The sequence below is a fragment of the Elephas maximus genome, chromosome 4 (genome assembly GCF_024166365.1).
Source record: "Elephas maximus indicus isolate mEleMax1 chromosome 4, mEleMax1 primary haplotype, whole genome shotgun sequence".
NCBI lineage: Eukaryota > Metazoa > Chordata > Mammalia > Proboscidea > Elephantidae > Elephas > Elephas maximus.
The window spans coordinates 9,779,103-9,798,665 of NC_064822.1; the positions used below are offsets into that span (position 1 = coordinate 9,779,103).

Sequence of the window (19,563 nt, forward strand, 5' to 3'; positions counted from 1 at the left end):
CACGGGGTCACTATGAGTCTGAGCCAGCTTGATGTCCACTAACAACAGCTCTCTGTATTAGCGCTCTCCTTAAGGTTCTCTTTATTCCTTTATTATAGGCCTTACTGTTCATTATTGTTACATGACCGTGTCTTAGATCTTTTGGGGTCTTTAAGAGTTTTGGGGTCTGGAGAGACGGTCACTGTTATTACTGTTAGTGATGTACCCATCTGCTTCCCCTCCTTGAGGTAAAGAACTGTGTCTCATTCATCTTATGTCCTTAGTGCCTGGCACAGTGTCTGGTTAGTATGTAGGTAGTCCCCAACTTATGATGGGGTTCTGTTCCAATCACTCCATCCTAAGTCAGTTCTGAGTAAGCTGAATGGCTCTTTTTTTTAGTTTTCATTATTATTACCTTTCATTCTCAGTATATTTATAAATCCGATCTTTTTTTCTTGGCTTGCATACCTTATTTTTTTATTGTGTTTTAGGTGGAGGTTTACAGCTCAAGTTAATTTCTCATACAAAAATTTATACACATACTGCTTTGTGACATTAGTTGCAATCCCTACAATGTGACAGCACACACCCCCTTTCCACTCTGGGTTCCCTGTGTCCATTCATCCGGTTCCTGTCCCTCTCTGCCTTCTCATCCTGCCTCTGGACAGGAGCTGCCCATTTGGTCTGGTGTATCTGATTGAACTAGGAAGAACACTCTTCACATGTGTTATTTTTTGTTTTATTGTCCTGTCTAATCTTTGTGTGAAGTGTGGGCTTTGGGAATGGTTTCGGTTCTGGGCTAACAGAGCATCTGGGGGCCATAGTTACAAGAGTTCCTCCCATCTCTGTCAGACCATTAAGTCTGGCATTTTTAAGTGAATTTGAGTTCTGCTCCACACTTTTCTATTGGTCAGTCCAAGACCGTCAGTTGTTCTCTGTCAGGGCAGTCATTGATGGTAGCCAGGCACCATCTAGTTCTTTTGGTCTCAGGCTAGTGAAGTCTCTGGTTTATGTGGTCCTCAGTGGTTAAGAGCTACGGTGAGCTACAGCTGCTAACCAATAGGTTGGCAGTTCGAATCTACCATCTGCTCCTTGGAAACCGTATGAGATAGTTCTACTCTGTCCTATAAGGTCGCTATGAGTTGGAATCAACTCGATGGTAACGGGATTTTTTCTCTGGTTAGTCTCTTGGGCTAATATTTTCCTTGTGTCTTTGGTTTTTTTCATTCTCCTTTGCTTCAAGTGGGATGGGACCAATTGATGTATCTTAGATGGCCAATTGCAAGCTTTTAAGACCCCAGACACCACTCACCAAACAGGGTTGAAGAACATTTTCTTAATAAACTTTTTAATGCCAATTGACCTAGATGTTCCCTGAAACTATGGTCACCAGGCCCCAGCCCCAGCTTCTCTGTCCCTCAAAGGGTTTGGATGTGTCCAATAAACATCTCAGCTTTTGTTTTGGTCCAGTTGTGCTGACTTCCCCTGTATTGTGTTTTCCTTCCCTTCACTGAAGTTGATCCTTGTCTACTGTCTAGTTATAAACCCAGTCTTTGTCTTTGAACATTTTTGAGTGAACATCTGAGAATGATAACATCAGCAAATTATACACTGCAACATTGTATGTAGTACATATTACTAATGATAAGATGTAAAAAAAAAAAAACAGCCAGTGGTAAGTGTGGTTCATCGTAACTCGGATATGCCGTAAGTCTGGACTACCTGAAGTATTGTGGAATGAAAGCCTTATCCGTACCCAGAAACACTCAGTAGGCTCTTCATTACTTTCTTTAGGGAAGAAAAAAACAAAAACCAAAGAAGAAACCCCTTTAGGTTTTTCTCTCAGCTCCCTCACAGAATTGCCTCTCTCTTTTTTGTTTTTTATTGTGTTTTAAATGAAATTTACAATTCAAGTCAGTTTCTCATATAAAAACTTATATACACATTGTTATGTGACCCTAGTTGCTCTCCCTATAATGTGACAGCACACTCCCTCTCTCCACCCTGTATTTCCTGTGTCCATTCAACCAGCTCCTATCCACCTCTGCCTTCTCATCTCGCCTCCAGGCAGGAGCTGCCCACATAGTCTCATGTGTCTACTTGAGCTAAGAATGACACTCCTCACCAGTATCATTTAATGCCTTATAGTCCAGTCTAATCTTTGTCTGAAGAGTTGGCTTCAAGAATGGTTTTAATTTTGGGCTAACAGAGAGTCTGGGAGCCATGACCTCTGGGGTCCTTCCAGTCTCAGTCAGACCATTAAGTCTGGTCTTTTTACTAGAATTTGGGGCCTGCATCTCACTTTTCTCTTGTTCCATCAGGGGTTCTCTGTTGTGTTCCCTGTCAGGGCGGTCACTGATGGTAGCTGGACACCATCTCATTCTTCTGGTCTCAGGCTGGCGGAATCTCTGGTTTAGAACTGGCTCTCTTTTAAGCTGAGGTAGTGCAGACTCTGGTGGGGTACATAGTGAAGAGCTTTAAGGTCAGACCCTGCTGCTCTACTTACTAGCTGGGTGGTTGTGAACAATCAAACAAGGAAATGTATGCAAACTGGCCAGGCCAGCTCCTGCCTTCTGGTAGGGACACAGTGCATTTCTGTCCTTGTCCTCTCTGCATACTCGTATCCAGATCACAGTCTTAAAAATAAAGGTGATCCTTTCAACATTTGATGCTGTGTGGCTCATCTTTGCTCTGCCAACCCCTTACCAGTAGTGATACCAGTTGTCAGTCAAGTTGACCCGTCATGGCCACCTAAGAGTGTCAGAATAGAGCTGTGTTCCATGGAGTTTTCAGTGGCTGATTTTTTGGATGTAGATCACCAGTCCTTTCTTCCAAGGCACCTCTGGGTAGACTCAAACCTCCAACCTTTGGGTTCGTAGCCTAGTACGTTAGCCATTTGCACCCCCCAGTTACTCTAGCTTAAACTCTCATCTATTTTTCTCATGCTGGTTTCTCTGCTATGCTGTTGATCTTTGCTTTCGTAGATTTTGGTAATTGCATTGCTGGTTTCTGCAACCACACAGGCTGTAGCAACTGCTCTGCGGCAAATGAAATTGAATGTTGCCTACCTTCCTTTCATTTTTGTTCCCTAGGAGAGGAATTGAATTTAAAAGACCACCTGAGGAAACTCTCCGTATCTTGAATTACTGGCATAGGGCAGGACCTTAGCTCAGAAGTGAATTCACTGTCGCCTTCACTTTAAGACACCACTGTCCGGGCCTTCTGAATATATCCTTCATTGTGTAACCAACAGGCTCATCACCTGTCCCTAGTCAAAAAAAAGTGGTTGTGAATATTTGGGGGGCTAGCATTTAACAGTTGTGAGTTTTAAAATAGATTGAGTTCCTCATTCCTCCTTCTAGTATTTCATGGCAGAGAACAGACAAAGAGAAACACAAAGAAGAGGGAGATCGAACTGGTTTGTCTGTCTTAACAAGAACCATCGATATGACACTCAAGTCCCATAACAATGACAGCGGCCTGCGTCTTTGGCTTTCCCTTCCTCCTTCCCTCACTTAAGTCCCATAACAATGACAGCGGCCTGTGTCTTTGGCTTTCCCTCCCTCCTTCCCTCACATAAGTCCCATAACAATGACAGCGGCCTGTGTCTTTGGCTTTCCCTCCCTTCTTCCCTCACATAAGTCCCATAACAATGACAGCGGCCTGTGTCTTTGGCTTTCCCTCCCTCCCTCTTTCTTTCTCTCCCTCTCCATGTGAATAAGAGGAATATATGAGGAATAATCAAACCTGAATTTGACCTTTGGACTGTATTGTTTGGCAAAATGGGAGAGTGTTTATGACACCCCATAGCCCCTTTTCCCTAACCAGGGACGTTGTCTTCCTATAAAAGCCTGCTTTCAGGAATGCTGTTTCAAAAGTCATAATGTGGTGAAAACAACTGACTACTTCTTTTTGGAAGTCTTCCCTAAAACACCTGTGAGTTGGATGCTCTTTTGTATGTTTCCATAAAGCAACAGCCTGTCCATTCCCAACCCTGACATCAAGTACAGTCTATTGTAACTGCCAGTTTATTGCATTTAAACATTATCCGTCTTTCAGCTAAATGCAAGAACTTATTAGCTTTTCTTGATTGTATCCCTAAGACTTGGCACAGTTCTTAGTAAGAGCTCAATACACTTGGAATAAATGATCCTCACAACTCCATGAAGTAGGCATCACCTGCTCCATTTTGAAATAAGAAAACAAGCTCAGATAAATGAATATTTGCTCAAGGTCAAAAACTGGTATGTGGTTGGAACCAGAACTGAGCCCAGTTCCTCTTACTAGAAGTCTGAGTTGCTTCCTTCCTTATTACTTCTTTGACTACCAACAACTGCTTGAATAAATAATTATTAACTGATTTAACTCTATCTGGATAAGACAAAGTAAAACAAAACAAAAAAATCATCAGTGAAAGGAATAGGCATATTTGTTGCAAATGAGGTGATCCCTGCTAGACATCTACGGTGTTTGTAATGAGAAAAAGCTGTTGGTACCTGGAAACATTTTCACTAATTCCCTGTTCTGCATTGTTGCTTTATTGCTTTAACCTATGTTCTTGATATTAAATGATCTTAAAAAGAGGTTTAATAAAAAATTTGGTCCATACGCATGCCCCGTAAAGGGTTTTTGGGTATTTTAGCAACCCTCAAAATAAGTTATGGATCAGGAGTCCCTAATCAATGCAAGTGAACTGGAAAAGTAGGATTAACCAGGAAGGGCTATGTTCATGGTGTCCACATGGCTCACTCCACCTCCTGCAGATCATCAATCAAATGCACCCCTCTCGGGAAGGCTTTCGATGGCCACCCCATTACTTCCCTTGGCTTCCACTTCTCCCTCCTCTGTTTTTTTCTTCTCTTTGGCACTTATCTCCAGCAGAGTCACCCATGGAGGACAGGTTTCAGCTGAGCTTCCAGACTAAGACAGACTAGGAAGAAAGACCCAGCAATCTACTTCTGAAAAGAATCAGCCAGTGAAAACCTTATGAACAGCAGTGAAACATTGTCTGACATAGTGCTGGAAGATGAGCCCCCCAGGTTGGAAGGCACTGAAAAGATAACTGGGGAAGAGCTGGCTCCTCAAAGTAGAGTCAACCTTAATGATGTGGCAAGACTCAAAATGAGAAGAAACAGCTGCAAACATCCAATAATAACCAGAACCTGAAATCTGAGAAGTATGACTCTAGGAAAATTGGACATCATCAAAAATGAAATGGAATGCATAAATATCGATATCCTAGGCATAGGCATTAGTAAGCTGAAATAGACTGGTATTGGCAATTTTGAATCAGACAATCATATGGTCTTCTATGCCGGGAATGACAACTTGAAGAGGAATGGTGTTGCATTCATCGTCAAAAAGAACATTTCAAGATCTATCCTGAAGTACAACACTGTCAGTGACAGGATAATATCCAGATGCTTAGAAGGAAGACCAGTTAATATGACTATTATTCAAATTGACATGCCAACCACAAAGGCCAACGATGAAGAAACTGAAGATTTTTATCAGCTTCTGCAGTCTGAAATTGATTGTGCAATCAGGAGGCACTGATAATCACTGGTGACTGGAATGTGAAAGTTGGAAACAAAGAAGAAGGATTGGTAGTTGGAAAATATGGCCTTGGTGATAGAAATAACACAGAAGATCGAATGATAGAATTTTGCAAGACCAACAACTTCTTCATTGCAAATACTTTTTTCCATAAACATAAACAGCGACTATACACATGGACCTTGCCAGATGGAGCACACAGGAATCAAATTAACTACACCTGTGGAAAGAGACGAAGGAAAAGCTCAATATCATTAGTCAGAACAAGACCAGGGGCTGACTGTGGAACAGACCATCAATTGCGCACATGCAACTTCAAGCTGCCACTGAAGAAAACCTGAGCAAGTCCATGAGAGCCAAAATGCAACCTTGAGTATCCCACCTGAATTCAGAGACCATCTCAAGAATAGATTTGACACATTGAACATTAATGACCAAAGACCAGATGAGTTGTGGAATGACATCAAGAACATCATACATGAAGACAGCAAGAGATCACTGAAAACACAGGAAAAAAAGACTAAGACGGATGTCAGAGGAGACTCTGAAACTTGCTTTCAAAAGTTGAGCAGCTAAAGCAAAGGGAAGAAATAATGAAGTAAAAGAACTGAACAGAAGATTTCAAAGGGCAGCTGGAGAAGACAAAGTAAAGTATTATAATGACATGTGCAAAGGGCTGGAGATGGAAAACCAAAAGGGAAGAGCACATTTGGCATTTCTCAAGCTGAAAGAACTGAAGAAAAAATTCAAGGCTTGAGTTGCAATAGTGAAGCATTCTATGGGGAAAATATTAAACGATACAGGAAGCATCAAAAGAAGATGGAAGGAACACACAGAGTCGTTGTACCAAAAAGAATTAGTCGATGTTCAACCATTTCAAGAGGTAGCATATGATCAGGAACTGATGGTACTGAAGGAAGTAGTCCAAGCTTCACTGAAGGCATTGGCAAAAAACAAGGCTCCAGGAATTGATGGAATATCAATTGAGATGTTTCAACAAACAGATGCAGCACTGGAGATGCTCACTCGTCTATGCCAAAAAATATGGAAGACAGCTTCCTGGCCAACTGGCTGGAAGAGATCCATATTTATGCCTATTCCCAAGAAAGGTGATCCAACCAAATGTGGAAATAATAGAACAATATCTTTAATACCACACGCAAGCAAAATTTTGCTGAAGATCATTCAAAAATGGCTATAGCAGTATATTGACAGGGAACTGCCAGAATTTCAGGCTGGTTTCAGAAGAGGATGTGGAACCAGGGATATCATTGCTGATGTCAGATGAATCCTAGCTGAAAGCAGAGAATACCAGAAAGATGTTTACCTGTGTTTTACTGACTATGCAAAGGCATTCGACTGTGTGGATCATAACAAAGTAGGGACAACATTGCAAAGAATGGGAATTCCAGAACACTTAAATGTGCTTGTGAGGAGCCTGTACATAGATCAAGAGGCAGTTGTTCGGGCAGAACAAGAGGATACTGAGTAGTTTAAAGTCAGGAAAGGTGTGCATCGGGGTTGTATCCTTTCACAATACCTATTCAATCTGTATGCTGCGCAAATAACACGAGACGCTGTACTATATGAAGAGGAATGGGGCATCAGGATTGGAGGAAGACTCATTAACAACCTGCGTTATGCAGATGACACAACCTTGCTTGCTGAAAGTGAAGAGGACTTGAAGCACTTACTAATGAAGATCAAAGACCACAGCCTTCAGTAAGGATTGCACCTCAATATAAAGAAAACAAAAATCCTCACAACTGGACCAATAAGCAACATCGCCATAAATGGAGAAAAGATTGAAGTTGTCAAGGATTTCATTTTACTTGGATCCACAATCAACAGCCATGGAAGCTTGTTGTTGTTAGGTGCTGTCGAGTTGGTTCCGACTCGTAGTGACCCCATGCACAATAGAACGAAACACTGCCCGGTCCTGTGCCATCCTTACAATTGTTGTTATGCTTGAGCTCATCGTTGTAGCCACTGTGTCAATCCATCTCATTGAGGGTCTTCCTCTTTTCCGCTGACCCTGTACTCTGCCAAGCATGTTGTCCTTCTCCAGGGACTGATCCCTCCTGACAACATGTCCAAAGTATGTAAGACGCAGTCTCACCATCCTTGCTTCTAAGGAGCATTCTGGCTGTACTTCTTCTAAGACAGATTTGTTCGTTCTTTTGGCAGTCCATGGTATATTCAATATTCTTCGCCAACACCACAATTCAAAGGCTTCAATCCTTCTTCGGTCTTCCTTATTCATTGTCCAGCTTTCACATGCCTATGATGTGATTGAAAATACCATGGCTTAGATCAGGTTCACCTTAGTCTTCAAGGTGACATCTTTGCTCTTCAACACTTTAAAGAGGTCATTTGCAGCAGATTTACCCAATGCAATGCGTCGTTTGATTTCTTGACTGCTGCTTCCATGGCTGTTGATTGTGGATCTAAGTAAAATGAAATCCTTGACAACTTCAATCTTTTCTCCATTTATCATGATGTTGCTTATTGATCCAGATGTGAGAATTTTTGTTTTCTTTATGTTAAGGTGCAATCCATACTGAAGGCTGTGGTCTTCGATCTTCATTAGTAAGTGCTTCAAGTCCTCTTGTCAAGCCATGGAAGCAATAGTCAAAGAATCAAAAGACATATTGCATTGGGGAAATCTGCTGCAAAGGACTTCTTTAAAGTGTTGAAAAGCAAAGATGTCACCTTGAAGACTAAGGCGCGCCTGTCCCAAGCCATGGTATTTTCAATCACATCATATGCACGTGAAATCTGGACAATGAATAAGGAAGACCAAGGAAGAATTGACGCCTTTGAATTGTGCTGTTGGCGAAGAGTATTGAATACACCATGGACTGCCAAAAGAACGAACAAATTTGTCTTGTAAGAAGTGCAACCAGAATGCTCCTTAGAAGCAAGGATAGTGAGACTGCGTCTTACATGCTTTGGACATGTTGTCAGGAGGGATCAGTCCCTGGACAAGGACATCATGCTTGGCAAAGTACAGGGTCAGCAGAAAAGTGGAAGACCCCAACGAGGTGGATTAACATAGTGGCTGCAACAACGGACTCAAGCATAACAACTGTAAGGATGGCACAGTAATGGACAGTGTTTCGTTCTGTTGCACATAGATTCTCTATGAGTTGGCACTGACTCGATGGCACCTAACAACCACAATGAACGATACATTTTGATGCAGATGTTTACCTTGTCTTTGTTGTCTATCCTCCTCACTAGAATGTAAGTTCAACAGGTGCAGAAATTTTCATCTGTTTCATTCTCTGCTCCTTTTTCAGTGCCAGAGGCATAGTAGGTGCTCAGTAAATATTTATTGAATGAACTGTGTTCATCACACTCATTATTAATAATATTTTGAAAGGCATTTATAAGCCAGAGAGTATTGACAGGTAGCAGTGACAAGTAAGAAGATGATTCCTTCTTGGAGGGTGAGAAAATCTGTTGGACTTAATTTTGGATGATAATCACAGGAAGAGATCTGACTTTTTGCCTAGGACCTGTGGACAAAAAGCAACCTAATGGTGGGGAGTTTTGCTTTCTTCACACACGACACACACACACACACAAAACCAATTTCTAGTGACTGCTGCACATACCACCTGTACCTTGCTCAGCTGCTCAGTGTCCAAAGGGTGTCTTAGAAGGTTTTTCATGAAAACACTTAAACCATTGCCATCGAGTCAATTCGTACTCATAGCTACCTTATAGGGCAGAATAGAACTGCCCCCTATCTACCTCATAGGGTTTCAAAAAGTGGCCGGTAGATTCGAACTGCCTACTTTTGGTTAGCAGCCGAGTTCTTAACCAGTTCACCACCAGGGCTCCTGAAAACACTTAAAGATGTTCAAAATTTATTGTTTTAACTGTGCTATCTGGATAATTGTATCTCTTTAGTATTCTGGATCACTGGATTTTTTCTTTCCATGTATTGCTCTCCGGTCTGGATAGAGACACTAGATATCATTTAAGGTTTGTATCTGAGTCGGGACTTATCTTTAATTTCACCTGTAGAATTAGGAAGATAGACTAAATAGATTTTTAAGGTAACTTCCATTTCCAAATTTACGTGAGTCAGCAAGTCTGGGAAAGATAGAATTTGGGGAGTCTACGCATGCCTCATGGAAACCCTGGTGGTGTAGTGGTTAAGTACTACAGCTGCTAACCAAAGGGTCAGCAGTTCAAATCTGCCAGGTGCTCCTTGGAAACTCTATGGGGTAGTTCTACTCTGTCCTATAGGGTCGCTATGAGTCGGAATCGACTTGACAGCACTGGGTTTGGTTTGGTTTTTGGTTATGCGTGCCTCAAGGTCCCTGGTGGTACAGTTTGTGCTTGATTGATAACCTAAAAGTTGGCGGTTAGAACCCACCCAGCAGCTGCATGGAAGAAAGGCCTTGTGATTTGCTTCATAAAGATGATAGTCAAGAAAACCCTGTTCTACTCTGTAACACATGGAGCCTCCATGAGTCGGAACTAACACAACGACAACTACCAACAACAATGTATTCCTGAGTGAGACGCGTCTGTGTTGTACTAAGGCCCAGAAATGCCCTGTGACAATGTGGTTTAGGGATTAATGAACCACCTCAGAAGTAAGATGTTTATTGACCTGCATCCTTTGTCTGACTTGTTTGCATCTGATGGACAATTTGCCTAGTTAATCACTTCCCTTCAAGAGCTCAGCAGGGTCTTCTTTAGCAAGCAGCCTGTCCTGTGTGTGACTTGAGGAGGATGCATGATTATGTTATGATTTAGAAGATGGATTGTGTCTCTTCAGTGACTTTCCAAAGGTCATAGTTTAGCTTAATTTAGCTGAGGCGAGAGCTGTGTCCTGACATTCTTTTCCTCCCTGGGGACAGAAGCCATGCCTCTCTGCTTATAAAACAAAAACCACAGAGACAGATTCTAGGGGGTACCATAGTGGATGCCATCTTGGGAGGAAGAAGACATTTACCTCTGTGAAGTTCTAGGAACTGGTGCTAGGAATACTGTCCTTCAATGAATTGTGCCCCCACAAAAGATATGTTGAAGTTCTAATGCCTATTTCTGTGACCGTGACCCTGTTTGGGAATAGGGTTTTCCTTTTGTTATGTAAATGAGGTCATACCAGTGTAGGGTGGGTCCTAAACCTAATCCTTTCTGAGTGGTCTCTTATAAAAGGGGAAAACAGGCTTGGAGAGACATACACAGGAGAAGGTGGGCACCCTGTGAAGATACATCTACAAGTTGCCAAGGAACACCCAGTGCTATCGACAAGGAAGTCCCCTCTCCTAGAGCTGATGCCCTGATTTGGACTTCTAGCCTCCAAAACTGTGAGACAATAAATTCTGTTCTTTAAAGCCACCCACTTGTGGTATTTTTTGTTCTGACAGTACTAGACAACTAAGACAAATACAGTCCAGGAATGGCAGCTTTGGGACCCCAGGAGCAAGAAAAAAGCTCAGCCTAAAGAAAATTTCCTCCTTGTACCAGTTCTCCAGGGTCTCCTGTTGCCTGGTTTGTTAACTTTTAGTTGCAAGTGTAGTTTCTGTGTGTGCATGTGTGTGTGTGTGTGTGATGGTTTGCACAGAGCTGGTTTGCTCTAGATTACCTACGCCTATGATAAAATACCCCCACGCATTTGTCAGTCTTTCATACCATGGGGGCTTGTGTGTTGCTGTGATGCTGGAAGCTATGCCACCAGTATTCAAATACCAGCAGGGTCACCCATGGTGGACAGGTTTCAGCTGAGCTTCCAGACTAACAGTAGGAAGAAGGACCCAGCAGTCTACTTCTGAAAAGCATTAGCCAGTGAAAACCTTATGAATAGCAGTGGAACATTGTCTGATACAGTGCCAGAAGATGAGCCCCTCAGGTTGGAAGGCACTCAAAAGACGACTGGGAAAGAGCTGCCTCCTCAAAGTAGAGTCGACCTTAATGACGTGGATGGAGTCAAGCTTTTGGGACCTTCATATGCTGATGGGGCATGACTCTAAGAAGAAGTAACTGCAAACCTCCATGAATAATTGGAACCCAGCAACAATGGGTTCAAGCATAGCAACAATTTTGAGGATGGCGCAGGACCAGGCAATGTTTCGTTCTGTCGTGCATAGGGTCGCTACAAGTCAGAACTGACTCAATGGCACCTAACGACAACAACAACGTGATAAAATGTACTGTCAGGGGAGTAATCAGTATAATCTATTTTGTTGGTAGATTTACATATGCAGATGATACAACTGTAGATAGATGTGATTAGTCTGCTGTGTTGGGGTGGCTGCTGAACGCGTGCTTTCTATCCACACTCCTGAAAAAGTTGCTTAAATTCTGAGAACAAGTAAAACATTCATTTCTCAAATTAGATAATTAAGCTATTCCTTAAACACACACACACAGAACCCAAAACAAAACAGATGCCATCATTTCTAAGTCTTCCAGGAGCTGAACTATATTTTCCTAGGAACCATTTGTCACTCTCAAGAAAAATGATCTATTCCACCAGGTTTCAGCAGATGGAGCTCATATACCCTGGAAAAAAGCCACTCCAAGGCCCCCACCTTATTCTTGGCAGGTAATAAGAATGGTACCAATGCTTGTTGTGTGTGTATCATTTGCTGGGCACTGTGATAAAGACTTCAGGTATTTTCTCATTTATTTCTCACAATTTTTGAAGAGGTTAGGTCTTGTGATTTTACAACAAGGTAACTAATGTGCAGAGAGGCCACACAGGTAGGAGCTAGAACTTTAACCCAGGTAGTTGAACTCCAGAGCTTATATTCTTAACCTTGATGTTAGGCTGCTTCCCGTAGCTATTTCCATGTAGACCAGATGTTTCCTAACTTTTCTTTTTAGATGCAGGCTTCTTTATTCACGGGGACTCTTGTCCAAAGCATAAAAAATAGCCCAGATAAAGGCAGAGGTGATCTGAGTGAAGTGAAAGGAGTGGGAGGTGGGTTGAGCCTGGAAGCCTGATCCTCCTTCCTCCACTTTTCACAACTCTTATGTACCTAGGGCTCCTAGGAACACACCAGAGAATTACTGTTCTGAATGGACCCTTCTTTGACGTCAGCTGCTCTTCTCTCTATTAAATGTGGTTGTTGTCAGTTGCCATCGAGTTGGCTCTGACTCATGGCAAGCCCATGTACAACAGAATGAAATGTTGGCTGGTCCTGCACGGTCTTCATCATCATTGTCATGTTTAAGCCCATTGTTGTAGCTATTGTGTTGTGCCTTCCTACCTACGAGGCTCATCTTCCAGTACTATAGCAGACAATATTCTGTTGTGATCCAGAGGGTTTTCTTTGGCTAATTTTCAGATCACCAGGCCTTGTTCTTCCTAGTCTGTCTTAGTCCGGAAGCTCTGCTGAAACCTGGAGATCTTGCTGGTATTTGAAATACTGGTAGCATGGCTTTCAGCATTATAGCAACACAGAAGCCACCCCAGTAATCATTTATTGAGAGCCTCTCATGTGCCAGGTGATGCTCTTGTACTTCGTTTAAATTACCCTAGTTCTCAAATAACTTAGTAAGTACTGCTGTCCACAATTTATAGATGATAAAATTGAGACTTTAATAATTTGCCCATGTCACTAAGCTAGACAGAGCTGTTACCGAGGTTAAACAGCTTATGGCTCGACTGTTCTCTTTCTAGTTTGCCAACTTCTTTCATTTTGCAAATGAATCCCAAGTTGGCATCTTGTACAGTTCAGCCTCATTCGTCCCCCAACCTTCACTAGGGTTCTTTTACATTGGGATGAGCACAGCACTCCCTCAGATCTTCTCTCCACCCCATAGACAAATTCCTGCCCAAACAAGTGGTAGCCTCTCCATCAAAAATGGGATAATTTGATAGAGACACAGCCAAGCATTTGGTGTTCCAGCCACAGCCTCATGCTCCTCCTCTTCTATTCCCATCTGGCTTTCTGCAGCTATTGGAGTTAGGACTTCCGGTTAAAGCAAAAACGTCTCCCTGTAGAAGACAGAGAAAAAAGGACAAAGAATGGGGACAAGAGAGGACTTAGGGGTGAAAGAGCAAAGTGATAAGAATGAGGAGGAAGACAAGGATGGCAACACTGGCTGTTCAGAAGACGTTGTTGGAAGTGAGAGGGAAAACTGTGGGTGAAACCCAGGGGAGCAGACCCTAAGGTGCACCAGTCACTGACATTTGCATAATTCTTTATATTTTTAAGTCATTTTCACATCTGTGATCTCATTTAAAAAAAATTGAGGTGAAATTCACATAAAATGAAACATTTTAAAGTGAAAAGTGGCATTTGGTACATTCACAATGTTGTGCAATTATCCTCTCTATCTAGTTCCAAAACGTTTCCATCTCTCCAAAATAAAGCCCAGCTGCCATTAGCAGTCACTCCTCTCTTTCCACCAGTCGCTGGTGACCATCCATCTGCAATCTGCCTCTATGGATTTACCTATTCTGGATATTTCACATAAATGTAATCACACAATATGTGGCCTTTTGTGTTGGCTTCTTTCATTTAGCATAATGTTTTCGAGGTTCATCTGGATTGCAGCAGGTATCAGGAGTTCATTCGTTGTATGGCTGAATGATCTCACTTTGCCTATCAAGTCCATTCTGAGCAGGGTGAAGGCTACATTCTTTTCTCGACTTCACTGATGAGAAAACTGAGGCATGAAAACCTCTAGTGATTTGCTCAAGGTTCCGTGGTTCTAATTTACTCCCCATTTGGGACAGGCTATTTACATCATTCAGCAAAATGTAGTAATTGCTTTCCTGGTATTTCAATTTTTAAGCAACTATATCATCAACAGCTTATTAGGAAACAAGGATACTTTCCTTTCTTTATACTTGAACCATGTAACTATTTCAATATTTTTACTTAAGTTCAATTTTGCTAAACTCATTGCTCATGTCAAAGCATTTGACTAAAATATAGCAAAACTACTTTTCCTTTCAAGGGGGTCAAAATGTTTTCTGTGGATGGGACCATGTCATATGAGTAAGGATGAAAGCGACTTTGTTGTAGTCCTCTTCTGGGAATCTTTCGAGGGATATTACTAAAGTCAAGAATAGATCAGAAATGAAGAAAAGATCGGAATAGAAAGAATAGCTTTAATGGAAAATTGAAATCATTCCTTTTCAAGTTCACAATTTTCATCCTGATGACAGATCTCCAGCCTTGCAGGACGGAGTCTTCCCAGATACAAAGGTGACAGCCGTGCTAGGATTTTGATGCTAAAGTGATTGATGTCAGCAGGTCCATACGGTATGGATATTTTACTACAAATTTAAAGGACGTTTATTAAGCAGATTCATTGGGAGCAGCCCTGGACTAGAAGAGGTTGAGAGATACAAAAGGAAGATGGAATCTATGAAGGTTTTATAGGCCAGTTAGGGAGTGAAATGCCACTGATGGGAGTTGTTGCAGACCCACTCTGTGCTAGGACCTGCCAATCCTTTATTTCATTGATGCCTCACCCAAATCCTGAGTGGAGTGGTATGATTCTCCCTGTTTGTAAGATGAGGCTATTTGGAGGGATTTAATGACTCGCTCAGTGACTAAATGCCTGACCTGGGGTTCGAACCGAGGCTTGTTGTCTCCAAGTGAAGAGTTATTTTTGTTCGTGTGCACAGGAGGCAACTAGAGAATAACTGTGCTGTGGTCTAAAGCTGGAACAAGAGTCTGGGGTACAGACTTATGCTGCATCCATGTCAAAGAAATTCAGGGTAAGGGCAAGGTCCTGGTGGGTTAGGGTTATGGTTGGTATGCTTCAGAGAAGACAAAAGGAACATTTTAGGACTTCTCCAACAAGTGAAGATGGTTGTGGAAATATTTTCAAGAATGGAACACCTATTTTTTTAGTTGTTGTAAAATATATACAACACACGTTTTCCAATTCAACATTTTTCCCGTATACAATTCAGTGACACCACTTGCATCAGTCACGTGGTGCAGCCATCACCAATATCCACTGCCACATTTTCTATCCCCATAAATGGGAACTCAGTGCTTCCCAAAGACTGCCCCTTTCCCCTCCCTCCTGCCCCTGGTAGCCACTACTAAGCTCTGTTTCTACACACGTGGCTATTCTAGGTATTTCATGTAGGTCAGATCATAAAATATTTGTCCATTTGTGATTGACTTACTCCACTGAGTAGAATGTTTTCAAGGAGGAAACACCTTTTTGATAGAGAAGTTTGCTAGGCTAGGGGGAGGAAGTTTTCTTTCCTGAGTTAAAAGTGGTTGCTTCTATTATATCCTGAAGTGTCTGACTCTTCTGGTGGAGACATCTGAGCAGTGCCACAGGCTTGGAATGCCCCAGAGGGTAAGAATAGCCCACTATGTGAGATGACTCCTGCTGTCGTCTTCTGGCAAGGCAGTTGTCAGGAATGCCTTGTCTCAGAGGCAAACAGCTCGGGGGCCCTCAGAACTCAAAGACAGGAAAACTGGCCTCCTCCTCCTGCACTCAACCCTTCCGTTTCATATCTCCAAGCCTCATACTGAAGTCTTTTTGTAGCTAAAACAGAATTACTTCTGCCAGGATCTCCCATCTCCGTGGGAAACACTGGGTCTCCGGCGGCTTGGAGTTTGTGACATTGGCGAAGCATGGAACATTTGGACCTGCTGGGGTTCCTAATCGTCACGTTAAATTACAATGTGACGATTGTCGGTGAGTATCCTGGAAACCTGCAAACCTCCTATTCCACTTTTGCTTTCTTTACCACTTTAGAATCGAGTCCTTCCTAAAGGGTGAAATTATTTCCTGATTTCCATCTGGCTGGTCCACCTCCAAAAGAAGGGCCTGTGTCACTGAAGGCAAGGGGGCTGCGCACTCCAGCCTTCCTCTTTGTCATTTAAGGAAGTTGTCAGAGAGCTGATGGTGTGAGCATCACTCCTCTCACCCAGCCTCTGCTCCCCGACATCTGAGGGCCATGTCTGAAGACTAAAGCAGATGGGAAGGGGGGTATTATATGGAACTAGTCTCTGGTTCACAATACCTGGAAAAGGAACAATACAGTAAAAGCTAATGAGAAATTAATACCTTGGTTATGCTCTTTTCTTGTTCATCTTTTTGGAATTTATTTTTAAAGCTTAATTTATATGGATTAGTATTTTCTCTCATGCACATTAAGCCAAATTTCAACTTAAATTTATATCTATATTTTTTGAGCAAAAAAGTACTAAATATATCTGGGTTTGTTCAAGACAAGTCAAATTTCAGAGAGGTGTGGGTGTCATAAAAAAGAGGACTGAGAAAAGTCTTAAGATATCCTGAGAAGTGGTGGGTTGATACTTTACTTGCTCGCTATTTTGTAGAGTTTAAACAAAACGTACTTATTCTTAAAAGTTTGAGTCAGTGCTTTTATCACGTAATGATATTATTCTTTGAGTTTAACTGACTTCGTTTATAATAGAGCCTTGTTTTCTGCTATCAGTGCTATTTTCTCTATCTCATCACAAAGTACAATATTGACAATTTTTTTGCGGTGTCTTCAACATGTTCCTTAACAGTTGCCCCATGGCTTGAAAACAGGGCTTTGAAGTTATTTTGGTCTTCTAGGCTGGCCTCATTTATTCATGATGAATTGAAGAAGGACAAACCTCATTAATTCATATTAACTGAAACAGGGAGAAAAGAATTCTGCATTATTGAAACATCTGAAAAATTGAATGTTCCTAAAGACATTTCAATTTCAAGGACAATAGAGCAACATCACATGAAAACCCCATAATTAAACAGAGATCTCAGGGACCATTATCATAAATAAAGAAGACTTACTGAAATTAGTAACATGTATTTGCTATATACAGTTTTAGGAATATGCTAACATTCTTCAAAAAGTTGATTCTTCTACGAAGAGTAAGATTTGATTTACATTATCAATTTATTTACCAAGACATTCTTTCTAGATAGTCCAGTCCAGGGGACATTACCAAAAGTCTGAATTAGCAGAGTCAGATGAAAACATTTTAAATATATAATGCTTGCTTTAATCTGCTAACCAGAAAACATTTCACAGACGAATAGGTTCAGTGTAGTGTCTGACACACTTTCAGCGCTCAGTAAATATTTGTCACATGAGCCGACTGGCTTATGCTGCTGTAATTAAATTCTTGCTTTATTGGGGCTTGTTGATTTCTCCACTCTCAGTCCAGTAAACACTAAAAAGTGTCATTGGGATGAAGCATCTTCCTATGGCTGTGATGCTGTCACTCATTCCTGCTCCCTCTTGTCTAGGCAAGATCTGGCTTATCTTCATGACACTGCTGAGGATGATGGTGATCATTTTGGCAGGGTACCCCATCTACCAAGATGAGCAGGAAAGGTTCGTTTGCAATACTCTGCAGCCAGGATGTTCCAACGTTTGCTATGACATCTTCTCCCCTGTGTCCCACTTTCGGTTCTGGCTGATTCAGAGCGTGTCGGTCCTGTTCCCTTACGCTGTCTTCAGCGTCTACGTGCTCCACAAAGGAGCCATGCACGCCGCGGCTGGAGGCTGCCCCCCCGATGGCGGCCAAGGGGGCCCCACCCCCTGGGACCTGACCACCGCAGAGAGGCACCACCCACGGCCCTCCAGGGAGGGACGCGGCCTGGACATCCCAGACTTCTCCTCTGGCTATATCGTCCACCTCTTTCTTCGCACCCTGATCGAAGCAGCTTTTGGGGCCCTGCACTATTTCCTCTTCGGGTTCATGGTTCCAAAGAGGTTCTCTTGCTCCCACTCTCCTTGTACCAGCGTAGTGGACTGTTACATCTCTCGGCCCACGGAAAAGTCCATTATGATGCTTTTCATCTGGGGAGTCAGCACCCTCTCCTTCCTCCTCGGCCTCGCTGACCTGATGTGTAGCGTGCGCAGAAGGGTGCGGCGGAGGCGAGCACCCAAGCGGGTGGCCAGAACTTCCTCCAGCAGGACAGAGAGCCAAGGCCTGAAGTCTCCCCCTGGCCACTCTGCGGAACGCGTGGCCTCTCGGAGCCTGGAGAGAAGGCGGAGTCACATCAGTGAGGATGATGGATGGGAGGAACAGGAGGTGCCTATTCACCCAGGAGTGTGGGCCCGAGAGGAGGGTACCAGGACCAACGTCAACAGCCCCAGTGAGAAGTCCGCTGTGTCGGGGAGGATGGAGCTTCCAGACGAGGATGAGAGTGAGGTGATGTCCTCAGCCAGTGAGAAGCTGGCCAGGGCTCATCCAGAGCTCCGGGGCAGGCTCCACAGAGAGGCCACCCAGGACCCAAGGCGTGAGGGCCATGCCGACTGGGGAGAGCTCCCCTCAGCCCCCCGGAGCCGGCTTGCAGGGCACTATTCATCCACTGAGTTACAGCCCCCTGACCGGCTGTCAAAGTCTGGCAGTGCTACCCACCTGAGAACCAAAAGGTCTGAATGGGTGTGAGGAGGAAACACCCAGCAGTGAGCCCCCAGTAGGGGCTGGACTGAGCTCCCCAGCACTGGCAGCTACCCTCCTGTTCAAATGGAAGTATGCACTGGGACACCTGTGAAATCTTACCACTTGACTAAGTTCCCAGAGAAGGTTAACAGGCAGAAAGGTGGGCTGCCACAGGGACAAACGGACTTGATGAGAAACTCTAATATATTCTCAACGCAGATTTCATTTAGATAATGCTTTCTGCTGAAAAAAATTATTAAACTTTCAAATGCTGACGAGTAGCTACAATGATGGGCTGAAGAGTGTCAGGTCAATCTCAATGACCTTGAGACTGTTTAATATGCCACACTCTGGCTGATTCTATTGTATTATCCCTTACCATAGTATGTGCTCAGTGTAAAGCATTTTCTCTTGCATTAATAGAACTCATTAATTTTGTAATGTTTCCTGGTGAATTACGCTGAGGTTTTTTGTTTATTTTTGCATGTTTTTCTTCTGAAGGAAAAAGGCTTAAGTTATGCGTGTCATCAATAGACGTCGGTTAGCGTCTAATTTCTCCAAACCTCTTTAATAAAATTCATGCTGATTGCATTGTAATATCATGCTTCATACTTCTTGTGTTTTAGGAGGAATGACAAATGGGGGGAATATGGCTAAAAAACAA

General features: G+C 42.8%; 1 protein-coding gene across 2 annotated transcripts in view; it reads left to right on the forward strand.

The window, feature by feature from the left end:
- GJD4 (gap junction protein delta 4) overlaps window positions 1–19,270 on the forward strand; it is a 48,870-nt gene extending 29,600 nt beyond the window's left edge. Inside the window, exons 1-3 of one of the 2 annotated variants that reach the window (XM_049885048.1) lie at window positions 14,446–14,780; window positions 16,057–16,185; window positions 17,755–19,270. In XM_049885048.1, the coding sequence (XP_049741005.1) occupies window positions 16,122–16,185; window positions 17,755–18,905 (1,215 nt within the window). In that variant the 5' untranslated portion in view covers window positions 14,446–14,780; window positions 16,057–16,121 and the 3' untranslated portion in view covers window positions 18,906–19,270. Of the gene's footprint in view, window positions 1–14,445; window positions 14,781–16,056; window positions 16,186–17,754 lie in introns of those variants that run through there. The other variant, XM_049885047.1, reaches the window with a different exon arrangement.
- Window positions 19,271–19,563: the final 293 nt, after the last annotated feature.